The following is a 23,923-nucleotide window of genomic DNA, read 5'->3' as shown; positions in this document are numbered from 1 at the left end:
CATTACAGCAGGGACACTTTTGCGGCTTACACCAATGTGATCCAAAGATCACTTTTGAATTTGTTTAATGTTTTGAGGACATGTGAACTTTTAGAATGTATGAGACAGCCATTGGAATAAATATGACAAAACACTTTGTTTTTCTCTATGTCATCATTATCATTTAACGTCTGTTGTCCATGCCGTGGGTTGGATGGTTTGACCAAGGCTGGCAGGCTGGAAGACTGCAGCGGACTCCAGTCTGATTTGGCGTGGTTTCTTTGGCGGGATGCCGTTCCTAACCCAACCACTCCGAGAGTGTAATGGGTGCTTTTACATGTCATTTGCGTGACATTGGTATCTGCCACAATTGCGATTTTGCTTGGCTTGTTGGGTCTTCTCAAGCATGACATAATGCCAAAGGTTTTGGTCATTGCCTCCTTGAACGAGATATTTTGTAGCTCAAAATTAGTGGTGTGCATTACATATACAAGTAAATATGGTACTGAATATCACTGAATGAAAAGTTAAATGTTAGGTTTGTTGAGTTTATGAATTTGTGGAAACATTAAGCTTGGTATAATAGGCCAAAATTACAAAGTTGACTTTTGAATAAGAAAGAGGTTTGATTTCAGTTGGTAACTGAATTTTCATTTACCACACAACACAAATGCTTTTACATGGCATTGTACTCAAACGGTGGAGGAACCTGTGGAAGACATGGGATGAGATGGTGATGACAAGCGACAGAGACCTTTGGCAATATGCCGTGCTTGAGAAAATCTGTCAAGCCGGGTTAGATCACAGTCATGGCTGACACCAGTGTCACATAACTGGCCTATTAAAAGCACCCTTCAAACGTTGAGCAATATGCTGTGCTTGTGAAGACCTGTCGGCTGAGTGAAATTGGAGTCATGGCTGATGCCAGTGCTGTCTGGCTGGCACATAAAAAGCACCATTCAAGTGTTGGGCCTCATGGAGGCAGTGACAAGTAACTGAGATCTTTGGTGATATACCGTACTTGTGTAGACCTGTCAAACCAAGTGAGACTGTGGTCGTGGCTGATGTTGGTGTCAGGTCAATGGCACCCATGCTGGTGGCACGTAAAAAACACCCACTACACTCTTGGAGTGGTTGGCATTAGGAAGGACATCCAACTGTAGAAACCTTGCCAAATCAGACTGGAATCTGGTGCAGCTCCCCAATTTACCAGTTTTCAGTCAAACCGTCCAATCCATGACAGCTTGGAAAATGGATAAATGATGATAATGATTTTCCAGCCCCTGTCTTTCAAATAACTCTTTAGTATTCTGATTAATCTATCAAATGTAATGCTTATTTATTTACATTATTTTGAATTAATCATGCATTATCTTGTATTATCAGAATTTGGATGATGTGATTGTATACTTTGAGAATGACATTGTAGGGTAGGTGTGAGAGGTTGGATCTGGTTAGTTTTAGCGTAAGATACAGAGTATTTGGGCCAGTCATGGCTGGTTTAAATGCTAAGGAGTTAATATTTCACAAGGATTTAGAGGCTCCAACTAAACTAAGACTTACTAGTCCAGCAGTCTTGATGGTTTCGGTTGAGCATTTGAATCTGGTAGTCATTAGTCTGCATGATGGCTACTCGATTAGCTGTGGCACTCCATGCTGTTTATGTTTATACAGCCAACTTGTGATGGTTGATGCTGATACTCTCCACTTTTATTGATATTTTACCTTAAATAAACCATCTACATCAGTAGCAAATGTGGTAGTAACATAGCTAAACATGAGCATGTGATATGAGGTCTGTTATAACAAACTGTGTCAATATTGAAATAAATCTGGAGAGTGATGTATTGGTGAGAGCATTGTGTATAGAATATGACGCAGTTTCATTGTGTAAGTATATGCATTATTTTGCTCTTTTATATCTTAAGTCTTACTGGCTTGGAAAATCCAGAACTCTGGCATCTGCCTGAGATTTGACTAATGTTTGATATAGTTTTTCAGCCCTCATGGTGGATTTAGAAAAAAAAAAAATCAGAGGTTTCATTAAAAATATTTACACGTTTTAGTTGATTAATTTAAAAAGAGAAATTGTTGAAATACTTACATATTTTATGTTTTCCTTTAATAGGGAAATTCACAACAAGTTCTTTTGGATTTTGACAAATAAATACATACGGACTGCCAGACTCTCCATCTGGAAACTAAAAACAAATAAAACAACAGTATTAACTTTCCACATCTGTAATTGGTGCTGGGAAGAGTATCAAAGCTGAAGATGTTTACTTCATTACACAATGCGAGAGAGACAAAAATTCTGATTTACACAAGAAAATAGTTAGTGCCAGTGTCACATTAAAAGCACCCAACACAAACTGTAGTGGTTGGCATTAGGAAGGGCATCCAGTCATAGAAACTAAGCCAAATCAAACTGGTGCAGCTCTCTAGCTTACCAGCTCTGGTCAAACCGTCTAGCCCATGCCAGCATAGAAAATGAACGCGAAAGGATGATGTTGATGATGATACTGAACACTTAAAAGCAGGTCAAGAGGTCCTATGTTTAGAATGAGGTCAAATTACTGTAATCTAGTTGGCATTCTCAATGATCCCTCCTGTCTTTATTTGAACACACTTCTTAAGATTTGGCTTATTTATTCCTATCTCAAAGAGTAAAATAAAATTTATGAAGGATATTTGGCCTTGAGTAAGCTGAGTAACTATGTGGAAATTTAGAAGTATATAATGCAGAAGTTGACAATAACATCAGAAACTATATAAATTAGTTTTGGTGTTTTGTCCATTTTTTCTAAGACATTTTGTTTTGCTATTTTACAGCTGTCTTTTTTTTGTTATTGCCATGCTAGCAAAAGTGGAATGATTTTTTTCCATCCTAATTTGAAAATGCATATTGTTGGAACAAATATTTTTACACCAGGAAACTTGAAAGGGTTACACAACTAAGCAAAAGTTACATAAATAATAAAATTAAAGTGAGACGTGGGCCCCGAATGCAGAGGACATGCAAAGGCTGAAAAAGAATGAAGCAGGTATGCTCTGCTGGATATAAGAGGAATTAGATGCAGTGTGCAAGAGAGAAGACTATGCTGGTTTGGTCATATGATACAGATGGATGAGAAGAGTTGCATACAGAAGTGCTGATCACTTAAAGTGGAGGGTATTTGTGGAAGAGGGAGACCCAGGAGACACGGGACGAAATATTGAAGGCTGATCTGAAAACACTGAACCTTACAAAAGAGAAGATAGAGGACCAAGATATGTGGCGCATTGCTGCACTTGAGAAGATCCACCCACCACAAAAAAATTGAGACCCTAAAACCAAGGTGTCACAACAATGCTTTTTATAAAAAAACATTGGTGTATGTGCTGGACTCACATAAAAAGCACTGGTGATGGTGCCACATAAAAAGCACCCAGTAGACTCTGTGGAGTGGTTGGCATCAGGAAGGACATCCAGCTGTAGAAACCAAGCCAAAACAGACTATGGAACTTGGTGCAGCCCCTAAGCCTTGCCAGTTCCTATCAAGCAATCCAGCACATGTCAAACATGGAAAATGGATGTTAGATGATGATGATGATGATGATGATGATGATGATGATGATGATGATGAAATAAACATTTAAAAGTTAATTTTTGATAAACAGAATGTATTTATAAGATTGTGCAGATAAAACTTTTATCAACCAAAACAGTCTAAAGCTGCAATTAGTTAATAAATTAGTAACAAGCAACAGTGATCTATTTCTGCAGTAATATAGTAAAATTCAAGAAAATTAGTGATGCCCTGTGTCTGTAAAAAGTAACACAAATAAGTTCAAAGAGTAAATTTTATGCTATGAGAAAGCAAATATATCTTTTTCCTCACAGAATAATATTTTTTCTACATTTGACACCTAAAGAATTCTCAAACTTTAAAATAAAATAAAATAGTTCTTTTTTGGAATGTTATATCTTGAAGCAAATAAGCTATAAATAACAGTGTGTAAATACTGGGTTAAAAAGCCATTGACTTACTCTATCCAAAGGATTTTTTAAAACCCAATATTTGCATGCTATTATTTACGGCTTATCTGCTTCAAGATCCAATGTTCCAAGAAAAGATTATTTGTTGTTAAACCCTTTAGCATTTAAACCGGCCACATCAAGTCAAAATATTCTTCCTGTTTTATGTTCAAACCAGCCAGATCCAGCCTCTCACACCTACCAAACAATGTCAGTCTAAAAAATTCATTGTCACATAATCGAAATCTCAAGGATGTAAGATAATGCGGGATAAATTCAAAACAATGTGAATAAATGTTACATTGATAGAATAATCTGAATGCTAGAGGGTTAAACTATTTGATATGTTTCATACTTACTTGGGTTCGATAATCTCCTTGCTCTAAACAATCTACTAGATCTACACAACCAAGTAGACAGCCAGGTTGATAAAATTTAGGAAACACTATATCTGTATCTGAAATTAAGTGAAAAATGAGAAATAAACTTTTTACACTTAGTTTAAAATACTGTAGTTTATTTAAGGCATAAAATCAGAAAACAAATCAAGAATTTGTTTTTAATAAAAAAAATATATATATATATATTCAGCTTAACAAATTAAAAGTAACAATAGGAAAAAAATACCCTGACTTATTTTATGAGGACAAAACATATGATATTGTGTTTGGCTTAAAGAAAAAACATATCAAATTGTTAATATTTCCATTGACTAAGACTAGAAATAGGCAAATGGATTTGCTTGGGGAGCAAAATTTAATGCTAAACTAACTTCTGAGCAGAGTAACTGAAGCCTCCATTTAGTTTCCTTTACAGTAAATTTTATTGTAGATTACCTTTATACATTGCATGGTAGCTGCTTTCTAATGAGTCAATCTCATCTTGGAGTGGAGGCTTGGCCGTTGAAGCTATCCATAACTTTCCACGATGAGAAGTATACCATGTTCTGCCCTCATGCCTGTGAATAAATAATTATCAAAATATTATTCAAAACATCAAATGGATAGAAAAACAGAGCATTTGGCAAATGCATATTAATTTTCTTTATACTGATGTTTTTGGTAGTATCTTTCAGGCTTTGTTTTTGACAACCACAGAACCAGGAAAACAAATGAACTCTTGACATTTTATACATGTTGCTAACTGATTACCTTACAATTAGACATATTAAAAGGAGGACTGTTGAAACATTAATTTAATATATAAAATAAATGACTTAAGCAAACTGTTAGCTGCATTGATGTGTCAAACTAATATGCTGATATGTGAAATCAATCACAAGGTAACATTAATTAATCAAATAATTTTGCTTTTAGATAATTTAAATTATTATACAGAGTTTTAAATACAAAATTTTATTAAATTATAGCAGTTTTGTAATGATACAATATCTGAGCATGAGCAAAACATTAACAATGAATAAAGGAGAAATTGGATCAAACTGTTATTTATAATATGGTTATGATGTGGATCTGGATCTCATAATCGGCTGACTTATAGGGATTGAACTTAAAAATCTTCAATTCATAAACTGTATTTACATTTTTTTTTAGAAGAATTATTATCAGTACTGATAAATCTGTTCACATGTTTTTATCATTAAAAACAGTCTGAATTTTCCTTAGCATTTTTACCTATTGAACCAATTATTTAGTATGTTACTATTTTCATCAATGACTTCTATTACTAAGTTCTGTTTACAACAAGGTGAATCGATAATTTCAAATAAAGATTTTGTAGTTTTTATCTTAAATATTTTATCCATTAAAATTCTAAAAACAAATCACTTTTAAATATTTAAAAATTGAAATCTAATAAAATGTAACTTACAACTTGATGCCTGCAATAAGTAATGAAGCATATGGTTGGTGCATACTTAAACAATAACCTTCATCTCTCATTTCCTGAATCTCTCTGTCTTGTAAGCGAATAGATGAGCGTTTTCCTTGTTCAACAGCTTTAGAAAACGAACACTCAAAGACCTTGTCTTTTGGTTGGACAAACTGAAAATGAATTTTTGATTTTTTTTAGAAAAATATTTCCATCATACAAATAGAAATAAAATTACATAAAAAATTATATAAAAAATAATAATCCGATTAATTAACAAAATAATATTTTTTACTGGGCACGACATTAAAGTCTGCAAATGATTAGAATACAACTTAATGTAGTACAAATATAGTTTATCAACTCTGGGCAACCCAGGAAGATTTTGAAGTTAGAATATTAAAGGAGAAAATTACTGCAAGATATGAAGTATAACTTGCTGTATTTCTGTAGACTAGCAACCATTAATAGTAAAATGAATAGCAATATTTCATAGCATTTTAAAAAGACACAATTAAAAAAAAATGATTAAATCAATGAAATATTCCTTGAAGTATTTAACATAGTATTCATGTTTATGATATCAGCAGGTATGTAAAAGCTTGTAGCTAACACCCATACAATACTAAAGACTTGACAATTTATCAACTAGTAAAACAAAGCATTTCATCAGTCTAATAAACAATACACAAATTGATTTCTTAGAATAGTTCTCACCACTGATTCAACAAAATTAGATATACCACAAATATTGCTGCTGACAGGTTGCACCATTAAAAGACTATTTAGGATGTCAAACATCATTTTAACCATGTTGCAGCTTGGGCAAATGTTTTCTTAGTCCTGGATCAATCAAAAGTTCTGAGTGGACTTAGTAGATGGAAACTGAAAGAAGCATATTGTGTGTATGCGTGTGTGTGTGTGTGCATGTGCCACTCTCTTTCTCTCTCCCCTTGTCTTGATATCACACAATAGATATGTGTGTCACCATGATAACAGTGATCTCACTCATTTCCAGTCTTCTGTGTGAACATATTCAACCATGGGAAAATAATACCTAGCATCAAAGGAGGTAAGGTTTGATAACATGAAAGGCATCAAGCTATAGAAAATCTGCTACAACAAACCCTGTCTGACCTAAACAAGCATGGAAAAGTGGATGTTAAAACAATGATGATGATGTAACTATTGTGCACTCTTATACGGGCTCTCTACATCTTCATAGAAAATTTCCACCATTCCTCAGTGAGTGGTACCAATCCACTTTGAGTAGAACTGCTCTAGATATTAGTGATAGTTAGAAGAGTAACGACCCTAATTAGAAATAAAAAACGTTGGTAGTCTAAGCTGTCAGGGCAGTTTCATGTGGTTGTCAGCTTACTCTCCAACAATTAACACATAAATAAATTATTTTGATCCACAACTAGATTTTTTTGAAAAAGGTCGATGAAATATAACCCTTTATATATGAAATAAATATTTTATTAACCCTGGAAGAAGAAAAATCTGAGTTAGTAGTTCAACTCAGAACAATGGAGCATCTAATTTTAAATTGACATTGAACAAATAGAATATAAACAAGTTTGGTTGCCAAAAAAAACATTTAATTTGCAGGAAATTATAGGCTGATTATATTTAGAAACTTTTATATGAATATAATGTGGGTGAGCATATGTGTGTGTGTGTGTGTGTGCATGTGTGTAAACACACACATATAATCATCATCACCATCATTTAATGTCTACACTCAATGATGGTCCAAGAGTTTGCTTTGGCATCATTTTTATGGCTGGATGCTCTTCCTAACACCAACCACTTTAGTGTGTACTGGGTACTTTTTTTGTGCCACTGACACTACTGAGGTCATCATGCAGCTCAATACTACAAACAACAAAGAAGAGGAGGGGCTGGCTTCATGCTAGGCGACAAAGGGTTAAAGTATGAGCAGGTTCTTGTAAAAGAGCAGCATTGCTACTCACATTTAGTAAGAGAGAGAATGATCTGTTGGAGCTGTCAAAAGACAGATAGTGGAGATGAGGTGATTTTATTTATATATATACATATATATCAGTGTAGGCAGATTCATTAATGCACTGGATAGAATGCCTTGCAATATTTGTTCTGACTGATTGCACTCTGAAATCAAATCACACCCAAGTTAACTTTATCTTTCAGGATTAAGAAATATAGTACCATCTCAGGGAAGTGGATTGGAATGCCACACAAAAGGCCTTACAGTATTTGTTTCACTCCTGTCAATAGAAAGCCAAAAAGAAGCACGTCTTGTCAGACCAGACCCCCGCTCCCAAAAAGGCTGTAATGGAGTTGGGGAGTTCTTAAATGGCCATGTTTTCCAGTTAATTACATTTAATGCCAGCATGCTAGCTGGTAAGAGAAAATGCAAAATGGCATTGAAATCCTAAATGGACACTGAACAATGCATGAAGAGGCCAAAACCTAGAGAGCTGCTTCATTGCCTGATGAGACATTGAGTCTTGTAGTCAGAGACAGAGACAGAGTACAGCAGCACCCAAAGCGCACAAATGCTTACCCTTAAAATGACATAAATTTAAAAAAAGTGACCTACTTTTGGTGCGGCAACTTTGATGGAAGGGTTGACAAGTTCACCTAAAGGAATGTCATTGTTTTTGGAAATCACCGACGATGGCGCCTCTTGTGCTTGGGTCTGTGATCTCATCTTTTCTTCTTCATACATATTTGTTCCACTTTTAAATGCTTCCTCTTCCTCATCAACTATCCTCCTACCAGCAAAATCGAAAGTTATTTTACGGTCCCGTCTTGACTGAAAACGAATATTTCGTAGTTCATCTTCTCGTCGCTTTAGAACTTCCCTCTCTGACTTGCTAAGCCACTGAGAATCAGAGCTAAAATAGTCAGCATCATCATCAATGACTTGGGTTCGTTTCACACTGGAATTAAAGGAGAAAAATAAGGATAATATTTTGTTGCTAGGCACTAGGTCAATTTATTTTTAACAAAGAAAGAATACAGAAAACTGGAACTACCATTATGTTTAACTGGTTCTTATTGACTACAGTATTGTAGTCAACCTGAAAGAGATTTGAACTTAAAATTGTCTTTTAGCAGATTTCCATTGATTCAGTTGTTTGATAAATTTAAGCTACCTGCATATTGAATTAACATGTAAGTGGATGAGTATTCCACAGACATATGTACAATAAATGAAATTGTCAGGTGGAATCAGTGAGACAAAGTTGGATCTTTAAATTCTAAAGTCAATCCATCTGATGACTTTCCATGCAGTTTGCCTCCCCTTAAATTTAATTTGCGTCAACCTGACAAAATTACAGCAAAAGACATTTGCCAAAGATGTCATACACTGGGTTTGAACTTAGGAAATAGTGATTGCAAAGTGAATTCTGTATCTATTCAGCCATTGCTGCATCCATACTTATTTGGAACTAAATACAACAATCTAATGCCACAATTATTTCCAATGTGTTAATCAAGAAAATATTAATTAAACAATCCAAATTTATATTTAGATTTATTTTGCAAATAAAACAACTTGTTTCTGAATATATATTATCAACAGAGGTAGTATTAAGAGCAAGAATATTTATTCCCACTTAAATGTGAATAGAACAACCACGTTTAAGTGGGAATAAATATTACAACTTGTCTTTGTTAAAGCAGACTGAAAGAAATAGAATATCTCTAATCATTTTATGCCTATATTTCCATGCAGGCAGGTTTCAAATTCTGACACAAGGCCAGCAATTTCAGGAGGGGTGTAAGTTGATTACATTAGCCCCAGTGCTCAAATGGTACTTATTTAATTGACCCCACCCCCAAAGGATGAAAGGGAAAGTCAACCTCAGAAGAATTTGAACTCAAAACATAAAGATGGACAAAATGCTGCTTAGCATTTTACTAGGAACATTATAGTTCTGAGGTAGGTTTTAAATAATGATCTTGTAGTTAATTGTCCATCTCAATCTTGGCACTGAGCAATTTCTAGTCCAATACTTGAACCACCTAAGCATCATATCATTCCTTTATTTTCACAACCATCTTCAAGTTAGTATGAAATATTTAATAATTTGGTTATTTGAATGAGCTCTTTAAAACTTTTCCTAGATATCAAAAACACTAATGTGAGATTTGTTGTAGAATGCTTTGCAGATGAAAATTCTTAAAAATTGAAGCTTTAAAACTTATGCATGACCAAAACATATATCAATCCTTATTACCTTATTTTAACATACATTTTTCTATTCATCAAACACCTTATGATCCTCATCACTACAAAATCAATTTAAAAAGGAGAAAGTTCCATTTGTACCTTGTATTATCATAATCAAGAAGACGGTTTTTATAATCGACTGCTTTTGACAGTTCTGCTGACTGAGAACAGGTACCATTTTCTGTGGAAAGTCTTAGAATTTGGTTATTTATCAATTGTAATACTTTGTCTGTATCCTTCATTAAGATCTGCCGTAACTTTTCACTTTTTTTTGTACCCTCAGCCAAAATCTTTTCTTGCTCCTTACTGCACACCTATTTTCAGAAAATTCAGAAAAATTATACTGGTATTAAATGTATTAATTCCTTCAGCATATTATACTGAAAATATTTTATGTTGGAACAGAAGTTTAAGAAGTAGAGTAAAAAAACAAAACTAAACAAAAACAGCTTCAATAGTCAAATTTCAGCCAACTAGCAATCAAGGAAATAAACCAGATGGAAAATAACAGACATCAAGAGGTAGAGATCAGATGTCAAAGATGCAAAGAGTGACTTTCACTTCTTCGTCCCCAGGCCAACCTTCCCTCTCGATAAATGCTCCTGGCTCTTCTATACCACCGTTGGACTGAACAGTCACCTTAGGCACTGGCACTCTTCACATCTATCAGGATGAAGAGGCTCAATCACTCACTATAGATTAATCTACTTTGATATGAGTTAATGCTGCCACCACTGATGAGCATTTTTAAGAAGCACCCCATCCTCACCCTGCTGGAAAGCCCAAACATCTCAACAGAGATTACTGTATATATGTCTTATAATAATTCAAACCAATTCATCACTCATTAATTCCTCTGACAATATTAAAAAAAAAAAAAAAAAAAAGTAAAAATTCAGCTTCAGCAGTCAATTTCAGCCAACTAGCAGACTGGAAAGCCCAAATATCTCAACAGAGATTACTGTATATATATGTTTCATAACAATTCAAACTTGTGTATCACTCATTAATTTCTCAGAAAATATAAAAATAAAATAAACGACTTTTTTGATGATTTATCTCCACCCACACTAATAAAACTTGCATTGAAAAATAAAAGTAGAGAAATGAGTGTATTTACCAAGTTGCCACAGAATAAACAAGGTCCAGCACCTTCTTGTGCACAGACAATCCGACCACATTCAATACAGTTATTAACTAAATCATGTTTTAGTGCTTGGCAATCACAACTATGTCTTCCTGGGAAAAGAAAATGATTAATTAAGTTAACTGATGCTTTATGTTACACCATGCATGTCTTAATTATACAGAAACTGTTAATTTCTTTAAAAGCTTATCAAGGTTCAGGTCAAATTTATGGAGAGATGGCTGTGGAATTTTTGTTGGAAGTAAATTCATCGTTAGACATGTAGGAGTTGGTAAAAATGGACTGACTTTTGACTCCTGTGTTTTTTTTAATGGTGTAATTTTCTTAATTTATTGCTTCTATCTTGAATTTCCTGAAGTTGTTTTATGATGATGAATAATATCACTAATTACTCTTGTTTTTCTTTTCAGAAATATATTTTTGGAAACATTCTGAGTTAGTTAATTCTAAATTGTAATATTCAAAGCCCATAAAAATATTTAGAAAGACTTCAGTCAACCCTTTAGCATTTAAACCAGCCATATTAGGCCAAAATATTGTAGGTGTTTAATGTGTAAACCAGCCAGATCTGGCATCTCACACCGACCTTACAATATCATTCTAAAAATAAACAATCCCATCATTGATATCTCAAAGCTACAAGATAATGCAGGATTCATTCAAATCAATGTGAATAATCTGAATGATAAAGGGTTAAATCTATTGTTCTTGATTATTTTGCTATAACCACAAAGAGAAAACATTTTGTATCAATGTGTAGTTGAAAGTAGTCACAATGATAATGAGGAAAAACTTGAAATATTCTAACAAAAGCTTCAAATTGAAAGAGACAATTGCAGCATTTCCACCCAAAACTCTTAGACACTGTTAATGAAACAGATGAAGAATGAATATTGCTGTGTGGTAAGAAGCTTGCTTCCCAAGTTCAGTTCTGATGAGCAAATGTTTTCTACTATAGCCTTGGGCTGGCTAAAGCCTTGAGTGGATTTGGTAAACAGAAACTAAAAGAAGCCTGTTGTATATATGTATATATATATATATATCTATGTGTGTGTGTTTTTGTGTCTGTGTTTGTAACCCCTACCAACACTTGACAACTGGTACTGGTATGATTATGTCCCTGTAAGTTAGTTTGGCAAAAGAGACTTATGATGAAGTACCAAACTTTAAAAAAATAAGTACTGGGTTGATACATTTGACTAAAAGTTCAAGGTGGTGCCCCAGCATGGCCACAGTGTAATGATTGAAACAAGTAGAAGATGAATGGTAGTAAAGGTAGCAATTTCAAAGGCAAGTACTTCAGTATCAGCAAAAGGAATGATGTCTCACAGTTAGAGTCTCTTCTGGCTTATCCATGCACAGCTAGAAAAGATAAGTTACAAACTGAAGATTTAATTCCTGTGGGAAAGGAAACTTTTAATATTTCAACTATCTCAAAGAAGGGTGGGTGTTATCTTGAAGCTGATAAATTTAATTCTTTCTGTTGCTGCTTTGAGTTTCTTGTATAAGAAATCAGTCACAGACTTGAATAAATTTAGTATACCTATTAGAGTATCGTCAGCTTTGAATGAATGTGTGTGTGTGTGTGTGTGTGTGTGTGTGTGTGTACAGAAAGAGAGAGAAAGCAGTTATTGAAAATGTGGCCAGACAGAAATTTCAGCTAATAAAAGAAAGAGAATTTAAACCTTACCAGGTAATTTGACGACAGTTCGTGCAATACCTTCATTGCTGTAGAGGGATACAAACTTTTTCTTCTTTTTGAGGGTATTTTCATTGGTTGTCTTAGCTTGTGTGCCATTAGATTGTGACTAAAATAATAAAAATAGTCTTAACTATGCAGAATGACAGAGGTCCCACCTTGATTAGCTTAATTACATCTAGTTTTAGAGATGAACTATTTTCTATAGTTTTTAAAATGAAAATTTTCTAACTATTAAGAGAAAACAATCTAGGTGAAAGAGTAAAATAATACAGCCAGTTGATGTTCCATCAGTTTGTTACAAGTTTAAAAAGGAAGATTCTAGATAAAAGGTTAGAATCATAAAACAGTTGTTAAAAGAATATTTTTTACACATTTCCAGAATCTCTAAATAATAACAACCAATAGGAATGTTGATTGGTTGATTTCTCCAGTCACTCTTTACATTATATACACAGTAAAAGAGGGATAGAAAGAACTAACATGTTACACTCAATATAGGAACACAGTAATTGACAATCAGTGGTAAGGGGATGGTTAAGGATAATAAAAGTAGCCAAGCACATACACACTCTCACATACACATAATCTTCTGTCAATGACATACACACACAGACACCACCACAGTTCAAGTAGAAGGATGAAGCTGACAAACAGTTGGTAGAGGAAAGTAAAGAAGTTTTATATATATATATATATATATATATATATATGAAATAGTGAGAAGAACCTGCCCTACCCCACCACTTTCCTTCATACCTTAACCCCTCATCTCCTAGTACAAAGCCCCTCCCCTAGGGTTTTTGAAGGATTGCAAGTTTCATGGCAACCTCACTAGTGCTGGTGGCATGAGGAAAGCACCCAATACACACTGTAAAGTGGTTGGCATTAGGAAGAGCATTCAGCTGTAGAACACATACCAAAGCTGACATTGGAGCTCAATGCTGTCCTGTAACTTACTGCATCCTGTCAAACTGTCCAACCCATGCCAGCATGGAACATGGACATTAAATGATGATGGTGGTGGTGAATGTAACATCAAACACTATTAGAGATCTTCATTAACGTACAACAGGCACATGATGTTGCTAAGAGAAACTGAAGTAATTATTAGGAAATGAATTATGGAGTTAATTTATAGCTCAATGTTATCATCATCATTCAGTTTAACAACTGTTTTCCAAGTTGGCATAATATTGTATGGTGTATGCTATGCAATATCAACTCCTGTTTATTAATTCTGTTGTTTTAGATCAGCAGTTCTCAACCAGGGTTCATATGACCCTTGGAGGGTGTGTGTGTGTGGGGGGGGGGGCACATAAGATTTCCTCGTTAAAATTTGTGTAATAAATTGCTTATACTTCTACAAATCACAAAATATCTTAACATTTTTTAAATACAATTCCTAATAATATTCAACTATGAATATACAGTAGGATTTTTTTTAATATACATCAAATGATTATAGAAGTCCAGTAGAGTAAAATATAAATCAAAGAGGTCCACAAACAAAAAATGGTTGAAAACCACAATTTTAGATAAAACCCTATGTATTTTATGGTTCAATATCTGATTGCATTGCACATCCATCAAGTAAAACTCATAAAATATATTCCACTGAATACATGTCTAAATCATATAGCAATTCACTTCTAAATGGCCCCTTTATATAATATTAAGGTCTTAAGTTATTGCTGATAGAGCATACCTGTGACCCACGGTTTTACAAGCAAACTATCCTGTCTTTTATTTAAATATATCTAGGACTACATTCCTCAATGAAGTCTTTTTTACATTGACATGGTGTGATCTGAAGAAAATTAGACTCAAGCAACCACTCTCATTAGATTGTTTAATTAATCTCTTCTCTTAATGAGAAGTTTAGCCATTAACTTAATGTTATTTACATGGTTGTACTTACTTCTTTGGATGTTGGAACCTTATTTGAAACTGGCTCAGGAACCTTATTTGAAACTGGCTCAGGAACCTTATTTGAAACTGGCTCAGGAACTTTGGGTTTAGCACCCTTTGACTTAGTCTTTTTTGTTGTACCCCCAAAATAGTCTTCTCCACTTTTGTTTTTTTGGTAAAACTGAAAATTAAACACATGGTTAAAAGATTACAAAATTTCCAAAGAATGAACTTTTTAATATCTCTCTTTTGCATGCGCGCACACACACACACAGTTTTTGACTCAGCTTGTTACTTAATGAACTTCAATTAAATATCATCATCACAATATAATAACTTAGTCATAAGTAATATAAGGATGACACTAAACTGATGATGATGTTAAACAATAATATTAATATTGAATTATAAATGAAAATAAATTTGATCCTCAATTTTATGAAGATCAAATGCATTTTCATTTATTGGTGAGCAAAGTAAATAGCAACATGTAATACAAAATTACATTTAATTTATTGAAACTCCAATCTGCTTTGCTACACTAAGGATGATGTAACGAACACAATTAGAGACTATTTACATGACAATATTTTCTGTAAGTAGGGTGGTGAGCTGGCAGAATTGTTAGCATGCTGAGTAAAGTGCTTAGTGACTTTTTGTCCGTCTTCACATTCTGAGTTCAAATTCCATTGAGGTTGACATTGCCTTTCATCCCTTCAGGATTGATAAAGTAAGTACCAGTTGAACACTGGGGTCAATGTAATTGATTTGTACCTGAACCTCAAAATTGCTGGCCTTGTGTCAAAATTTGAAAACAATATTCTCTGTATGTATTTACTGTACACAAAAGTTTAGTATTTATCCCAGTGTCCTTTACTATCAGTTCCTATGTAGATATTCCAATAGATTTCAATATTTTGTTTCCAATGTCGCTCTGTTTATATTATTCCAGCAATTCATTGGTTTCTTCTTCCTCCCTCTATTAACATTACATGTTAATGTCAGAATTTATTTAGCCCTTTAGCATTTAAATTACTTTGTCAAATGTAATGCTTCTTTATTATTCACTATCTCGTAGCTTTAAGGATTGTGTATTTTTAGAACAACATTGTAGGGTAGGTGTGAGAGGTTAGGTCTCTCTGGTCTGAACACAAAACAGGAACAACATTTGGGTTGGATATGGCTGGTTTAAATGCTAGAGGTTTAAATGGTGAAACCTGAGAATATATTTCTTATATAAGCTCAAATATCTTAATAAGATAACCCTTAACTCCATAACATCAGTTGACATAAATTTATGTGCCCTGTGTACTTGCTTTGAATCAGATGACAAATATGTGCAGCCCTATCTGCTGTGGTTTTGTACCTGTTTGTGTACTGGTTGATATAAATATCCACTATCACTTATGGAATCGATAATAGAGGCCACAATGCAAATTTCAAGGAATTTGATAGGTCTGTAAGACCCTTCATGTAAATATTTCCAACTCAGTTCAACACTTCATTACCATAATAGTATAAAAGCAGAAGTTTTGGCGGTTACACCACCATTTCTACTATGACTTCCTATCAAATTTGTACATGCTCAGCAAATTCTTCTGGTCCTTCATGGAATTTACAATCGCATCCAGCTACACCAGTTTCATTGAATTTCTGGTCCTCACAGTGATGACAGTTTACTTAAATAAACAGTGCATGCTTTAAAGTAGTTGAAATAAATATATGCTGAACTGCTGTCATGTGCTAATTGCTGATCTTGGCCAAGATGATTACTGTCAGTGCAACTTAGTTGCCAGATAAAAACCATTGTCATGGGGTTCAGTTAAAAATTTAGTAACATTGATGTGCTATAATATTTGAAAATGATAAATTTTGTCAATGAATTTCAATAAGTAAATATTACCTTACTCGGAAGATTTTTGGGAGATACTGTGTTGTTGGAAAGCTTAGATGGCAGTGTCTGAGTTTTTTCTCGATTATTAGAACTATTGGGTTCTTTGATAGATTGTTTTGAGTTGGCAAGTGGTTTTATCACAGGTTGCTTCCATTGTTTAAGAAAATGACTAAGAAATAACTGTACACGGGAATCAGAAGTGTCAAGTAGTTCTTTCATATAGTCTTCAACATCGTGGACATTGTCAATAGTAAGAATATACCTTAATGGAGAGAAAATACATTTATATCAATTTCCTGGAAAAGAAAATTGTAAAAAGCACAAATTATTAATAAATTACATTAAAAAGGATATGGCTCTAAGTTAAACTGCTAATTTGGTTTTAATCTGAAGTGATTATACTCACAAAGTATACTTTAGATTGAGAACAAATATCAATTCAATGACTACAGAGTCGAATTTTCATTTAGGTAGGAAAGTCTTGTGGTATTTCCTGTCATGGTTCAACCAGTAAGAATTCTAGTTGTCTTCAGGTTTTCAGATTAGTTTAAATTTATAATATTTTAATTTGTTAGATTTCAAATAAATGTTTATTTCATGTCTATACAAAAAACCCCATCACACAGCAGTGCTTTAATACATGCCTTAATATTGTATAAACTATATTGGAGGAGATATGTCAATTGTTGAAATTAGCCCACAAAAGTTTAGGATAACAAAAAAAAAAAAAAAAAAAAAAAAAAAAATCATTGAAAAGAAACATGAGAATGCTGACACCTATTAACAATAAAGAGCATAGAACCGTTATATAGCAAGTGGATATTAAAAGAAACTACATACAACAATACATTTCAAGTATGACATTTGTTGGATACTGTCAGAACTAATTTTAGTTCTTTAATCTTAAAATTGATCTCAGAATTCAATATCAATAGAATCTCTTTACATAAATAGTTATAACCCTATCAAAGAACTGCATAAATTTGAAATCTGAAAGAAGGAACCTGGAGAAAAAGGAGATCATCGAAGCAGAATAAAGTTAAAATCATTAATAATTGTGAATTACATGTGTAGAAGCTGTTGACAGAAACTTAGTAGTGTTTATAAACAAAGAAACCAGACACTATATAGGAATTCTAAATTTCAGTTTTGGTGATTCCAACAGCCCCAACCCAGAGAGAGGAAATAATAATAATATTAACAATGTAGCTTAAGAGTAAATGTAACAAATGAGAAGACCAAAGATGGAAAATAACTGGGAATAAAGCTATTATGGAGAACTATCAAACACCTGTCAACATTGCAAAGCAGTCAGTACATATGCATGATGCTGTTGATGGGACCCGAGGACAAACAGAGAATTCACCAATTGAAATACCAATTAATTTTAATAATAATAATAATAATAGTAATGAAAAGAACAATGATATTACTAATCCAACAACAAATGGTAAGAACTATAGAGATGAGAGATATTGAACATGTTACCTCCTAGGAGGTCTGCTCGTCAATGCAGATCTAACACCACCTGAGTCAGGCATTCAGGACAATGTTTCTACAGCACTCAACATCCACCTTACAAGTTCACACCAGCCAGATTAGCTGCAAACTAAAGTTGAATCTGTTTTCTCTGGAATCAAATGTGTATCAACTAGGTCATGCTGATAGCCCTGACATTTTACTCTGCCTTGAAGATTCAATCTAATGAAAACAGAACAGAGAAGACTTTTTTTAAATGCATTGATATTTATTGCAGTAAAAGCTAAACTATAAATATTTGAAACCATCTATTCATTTTTTTTAATCAACTTACTCTAAGAATTGATTTGGATAAATGCTAAAGTGTAACTTAAAAATAACACTTATATGACCTTTAATAACAAAAACATATCTAACCAGTGAGATACTGAAGAGCTGTTATGATAAAAACCATTATCATAAAGAATAGTGAATAAAACAGAAAGAAACTTTGTTAAGGTCTTTTAAAAGAATAAATTCACATGTTGAGTGGATATTAGTGCATATATGTGTGCATGTCTGTGATGTGTGTGTGTGTGTGTGTGTGTGTGTGTGTGTGTGTGTGTATATATATATATATATATATAGAGAGAGAGAGAGAGAGAGAGGGGGGGATGGAGGGAGAATGACACAGGTAGTACAAGAGGTGCAGCTGATCAGGAAGAAAAGTGAAATAGAGCTAAAGTTTCATGAATAAATTTGTTTCACATCAAAAGCATTCAAGGCACTTGTGCCAATGACACATAAAAAACACCATTTGAGCATGGTCGATGGCAGTTACTGCCAAACTGGCTCCCGTGCCGGTGGCATGTAAAAAGCACCCACTACACTCTCAGAGTGGTTGGTGTTAGGAAGGGCATCCAACTGTAGAAACCTTGCCAAATCAGATTGGAGGTTGGTGCAACCTCCCGGCTTGCCAGTCCTCAGTCAAACTGACCAACCCATGCCAGCATGGAAAGCAGATGTTAAATGACGACGATGTTGTTTACTGTAACCTGAAAGTTTCAATAGATCTTGAGGCTTCATACAACTTTAAGGATTTGATGTTAGTCTAAGCCAGTGATTCTTAACTTTGTTTTTGTAGCATATCTTTTTAAATAGTAGTTATGCTTAGCATCCACCTATGTGATGAGTGAGGTATCATGACTAAATTAATTTAATATGGATGATAATTTATAAATTTTACTTGAAAAATGGATTGTATAAACTTTTAAAACAGTGAAATGATAAAAAATGGATGAAGACAAAAGCTGTAAATTTTACTTTATACATTGCAAGTTGTAATAAATTCTCCTTTTTACAAATTTATTTTGTTGCTTAGTCAGTAACTGTGATTAAGCAATATCCATCTTTCCCCATTTTCTTTCTCTCTTTCAATATATATATATATATATATATATATATATATATATATATATATTATCAAATTTTACAATATAGCAGCTCTAGATTAAAATCTTTATCTATATGACATACTTAACAAATGTTCATCATAGAAAAGCCAATAGCTGCAGAAAAGAACCTTCAGTAGACATTATGTTTCTAAATATGCTTCAGAGGTAGATGAATTGAAACAACCCAGGAAGCAACCACAAGAGTAACAGATGTACAGTTCACCATTTTTGCAACTTGTCAATATATATATATATATATATATATATATATATATATATATATATATATATAATGCATATAATTGTGTGTAAATGTATCATCATTGCATTTTAACATCCACTTTCTCAACTATTTCCATGCTACATAATATTTCCCCATCACCAGACATGTACTTGTAGAATACAAGAAATGAATGACACTGCTTGTATGATAGTGACAATCATTTACAGCTACATGTGATATCAAGATAAGGAGACACACATATGACAGGTTTCTTTCAATTTCCATCAGCTAAATCTATTTTGAAGTCTTTGGATGGCCCAGGTCTATAGCAGAAAATACTTCCCAAGATGCCATGCAGTGGGATTGAACCCAGAATCATGTGGTTAGAAAGCAAACCGCTTACCACACAACCATGCCTGCTCAGATATACACACATGTACACTAACAGATGGAGGCCAAACTAGTTAAAGTTCCACAGAAGCAAAAAAAGTACTCTTGAATGTTCAGATACCTGCTTCAAGGTAAAAACATTTTTATAGTTACTAGGTAAGGCTGATTTTCATTGGATAATGTTTGTTCTCACTGGTTGGTTCACATGTGGTAGAACTGTGGTGTGAAATGGTGTTGGCTGCAGTAGGAAGCTGCTAGAATCAGTAGTTGGCAACTTGGACAGGGTCCAGAAGTAGTTTCCTCTGTCTTAGTTAGACATCCCAGTTTTAAGAGTAAAGTTTATTGAAGATTATAGAAGATTTATGTAGGTACCAGTAAACGTTTAGAGAAGATATTAACTGCTAATAACCTACAGTTAGTCCTGTTGTTGGCAGCAGGAAGACAGTTCAGATCTTGTGTGAAAAAGCAAAGTGGGCTGTTTGTATATGTGCAGTATAAACTGAGGTAATATTTACAATTACTTTTTAAAAGTTAGCCCATAGAAAGCCCTGCTTCTAATAGCAGAATGACAGCTCAGATTTCTTAAGGAATACAGCTAACTTGTAATATGTGCAATATCTCATTAAGCCAAAATCGACTGTGTGCTCTGGGTTAATAGGAGAAAGCTCCAGATTATAATGGGATGTGAAATTGGAATTTTCCCTGTGCTTTGACCTGAAGGAGTACATGTTCTGGGTAAACCTTTCCTTGAACTCATTAGCTGTAATTTCTGTATAATGAAAAAGTAAACCCACCCAAATTCTTGATTATTTACAAAAACTTAATTAGAATACAGAGGCAGTGTATTTCAATGGTAACATGTTCACAAAAAGGGGGTTGCATTTTCGAAGACACTCCAGTTTATAGCGATGCTTGTAATTCTGCTGGCCTTAAAATTCCAAATTCACTGGGAAAAAGAGGCAGAGTTGATTTTATCCTTAGAGACATAACAAATTCAGCCATTAAATAGAGATAAAATGAGAAACAGAAAATATTAAGCGATACAGATTGTAAAATTTTAATAAATATATCTTCTGAAACATTTTTACTCGAAAGAATCGTTTTATTAAAATGTGGACATTAATGCAGTTTACAAGAAACAAATTTAGTTAATACAATGTTCTGTTCTAAAGAATACCGATGCCGAACAACTAAATACATAGCATTGTAAAATATTGCAATCTTTGTGATATGCCGGTAAAGATCAATACAGTTCAAAACGTAAAATAAATGTTATTAGGCGGAGAAGATAATCTATCATTGAGCCATCAAGCTAATTTGAACCGTCAATACTCCTTTCCTATAAAACAGTTGTTCCCAACCTTTTCACTACTAAGGACCTCTTTTACTTCTGAAATTTTGAATTTAGTTCACGGAACCCCCCCTCCCCCAGGGGTCAGCGGACCACAAGTTGGGAACCACTACTATAAAGGATAGGAAAACACAGCATGGAGATTTATTTCATTCTCTTGTTTGTGAATGGATTAACCTGCTCTCAAAAATGGTTTGACAACATTTATCATCAAGTTTCATCCTACATAAATTAACTTTTAATTTACTCAACTATAACTGGATAAAGCATACCATATCAAATACTATTTTCCTGATTATCCTGTACTCATTTTAACTTCGGTATTTTGACCAACAAGTAACAGGGATGAAGAGTCGTGAATGATGCTATGACGAGTTTATCACCAATGAAGCAATATCAATAAATAACTATACATCAAGGCATAACAAGGTGAAGTCTTAGTGATAAAGTATCGATCAATCAAGTTGCTAAGGTTAATACATATATTGATAACATTCCATACTTTTGATTTTCTTACTGTGGTTGACAGTGTTCGTGTCGATGAAAAGTTGCTGAAACACTCTTTTGAACATGTTCATAACGGCCTGAACGTTGAAGTCAACAGCTGCTGACAACATACACTACTGTACACAAATATTCCAACTCTAATCCGTATTTCCATTCAGTTAAAATGAAAGGAAAGCCAAATGATATAATCTCAAAGATATAAAACTTATAGTTCCACCAGTAATGGCAAATTTGATGACTAAGTAAAGATGTTTGACATACGAGTTTGAAAGGTCGAAGGTTGTTTTAAATATTTGAGATTATAAGTATGAATAAGAGTGCAAAAAACATAGTTTCAAATCAGTGCTCAAAGTTTTCTTCACATGAAATACATATGGAAAGTAATTTGTGAAAGTATGACGTATGTATATCTCCGAGAGAAAGAGAAAGCTTGTTTGTATACGTGTCTGTTTCAGAACACGAAACTAAGAGCTGAGAAAATGTTAAAAAACACAATTCGAAACAAAAAATAAAGTAGACTTTCGGAAATAAAGAAATATATTGGTGCTATCATAACCTTAAAATGTAAACAACAATTTTCGTACACTTATGAATAAAAAGACCAGTGGATGTATGAAATTAATTTAACGAAAACTAAGAATTTTTGTTTTTTTAAATTAGAGAATAAGCAATCAGGAAACTATGAACCATATTTCCTCAACAATAAAATAAAAGCAGGTATGTACAGGTGTCAAAGAAAAAGAAAAAAATGAGTGAGAAAATGCTAAAACTGTCACATGTGTTACATAAACTAGTTACCGGATATTGTATAATGTAGACTACGAAGAATTTTTTTTTTTTTTAATAAGAAGAAAATGATAGCTGAGTTAAGTAAGAATGAAAATTATTCACCTGGCATTTTCTTCAGTAATTTCAATCCCTAATCTGGACAATTCTCCACAAAGCCAATCGACTACAGGAGCAGCCATGTTTAATATAAGTTATCTGCCCTTGAGGAGACGATCTTCCTTGCAAAGAGGAAGAATAATGAGAATTTATGGTTGAATTTCAGCAATTTCGAAACTAGGCTCAAGAAATTCAATTTCCATCTGGGATAGCCAACTAAATCGACTCCAGTCCTTCGCTAGTTAATTGTAAAGGATGTAAGGAAAAGTCAACCTCAGCGGGATTTTAATTCTACATATAAAAAAATCGAAACTAAATGTCAATTCCTAATATTGCACAATCAGTTGTAACTTAAGGCACTAAAAGTACAACGTTGAATACTATGTTATGAAGACACTTTCTTGTTGATCATATATCTCTCAATTGAAGATACGTTTTCTATTTTAACAAACGATCTCTAAAGGTTGTAAGTATGAGCCGACAAGGGAATCGTTATGCGGTCGCTATTGATTAATGATACTCAGTAAAGTGGTAGCCTTTTATAAATGCCTACAAAATTTTCCTGGAAGATGTGCGAAATAGCTTTTGTGTGATCTGAAAAAAGTTCAACCCCATGTTGAATTTCGTTGTGTAGCACCACGTTAGTCCTTATCCACAGACTTATGTTTAAAAGGCGCAACGATTTAAAAAGCGAGTGTCTTCATAACGTATTTAAAGATCATGAATCAATCAATAACATCCGCGTTGAACTAGACCAGTAGTTCCCAACCTTTGGTCCGTGAGCATGTTAAGCTGACAGATCTTTCAATATCCTGGGGTCCGTGGGAAAATTCATTTAAATAAAAGGGGTCCTTGGTAGTGAAAATGTTGGGAACTATTGAACTAGACTCGTTTCGTCCGTCTACAGTTTTAACGAAGTTGAATCTTTCCTAATCAAGTTTACGCGAAA

At 33.7% G+C, this 23,923-nt stretch overlaps 1 protein-coding gene across 2 annotated transcripts in view; it reads right to left on the bottom strand.

The window, feature by feature from the left end:
• The window catches only part of LOC106880619 (activating signal cointegrator 1), a 31,792-nt gene extending 8,109 nt beyond the window's left edge, over positions 1-23,683 (bottom strand). Inside the window, exons 1-12 of one of the 2 annotated variants that reach the window (XM_052973237.2) lie at positions 22,981-23,116; positions 18,195-18,407; positions 16,716-16,968; positions 14,823-14,993; positions 12,893-13,010; positions 11,176-11,294; positions 10,155-10,369; positions 8,415-8,757; positions 5,828-6,000; positions 4,834-4,955; positions 4,357-4,454; positions 2,084-2,180 (exon numbers count right to left, since the gene is read on the bottom strand). In XM_052973237.2, the coding sequence (XP_052829197.1) occupies positions 2,084-2,180; positions 4,357-4,454; positions 4,834-4,955; positions 5,828-6,000; positions 8,415-8,757; positions 10,155-10,369; positions 11,176-11,294; positions 12,893-13,010; positions 14,823-14,993; positions 16,716-16,968; positions 18,195-18,247 (1,762 nt within the window). In that variant the 5' untranslated portion in view covers positions 18,248-18,407; positions 22,981-23,116. Of the gene's footprint in view, positions 1-2,083; positions 2,181-4,356; positions 4,455-4,833; positions 4,956-5,827; positions 6,001-8,414; positions 8,758-10,154; positions 10,370-11,175; positions 11,295-12,892; positions 13,011-14,822; positions 14,994-16,715; positions 16,969-18,194; positions 18,408-22,980 lie in introns of both variants that reach the window. The other variant, XM_014930643.3, reaches the window with a different exon arrangement.
• Positions 23,684-23,923: the final 240 nt, after the last annotated feature.

Source organism: Octopus bimaculoides, chromosome 15 (assembly GCF_046866305.1).
Source record: "Octopus bimaculoides isolate indiv1 chromosome 15, ASM4686630v1, whole genome shotgun sequence".
Classification (NCBI taxonomy): domain Eukaryota; kingdom Metazoa; phylum Mollusca; class Cephalopoda; order Octopoda; family Octopodidae; genus Octopus; species Octopus bimaculoides.
This window is presented reverse-complemented; position numbering and strand designations above follow the sequence as displayed.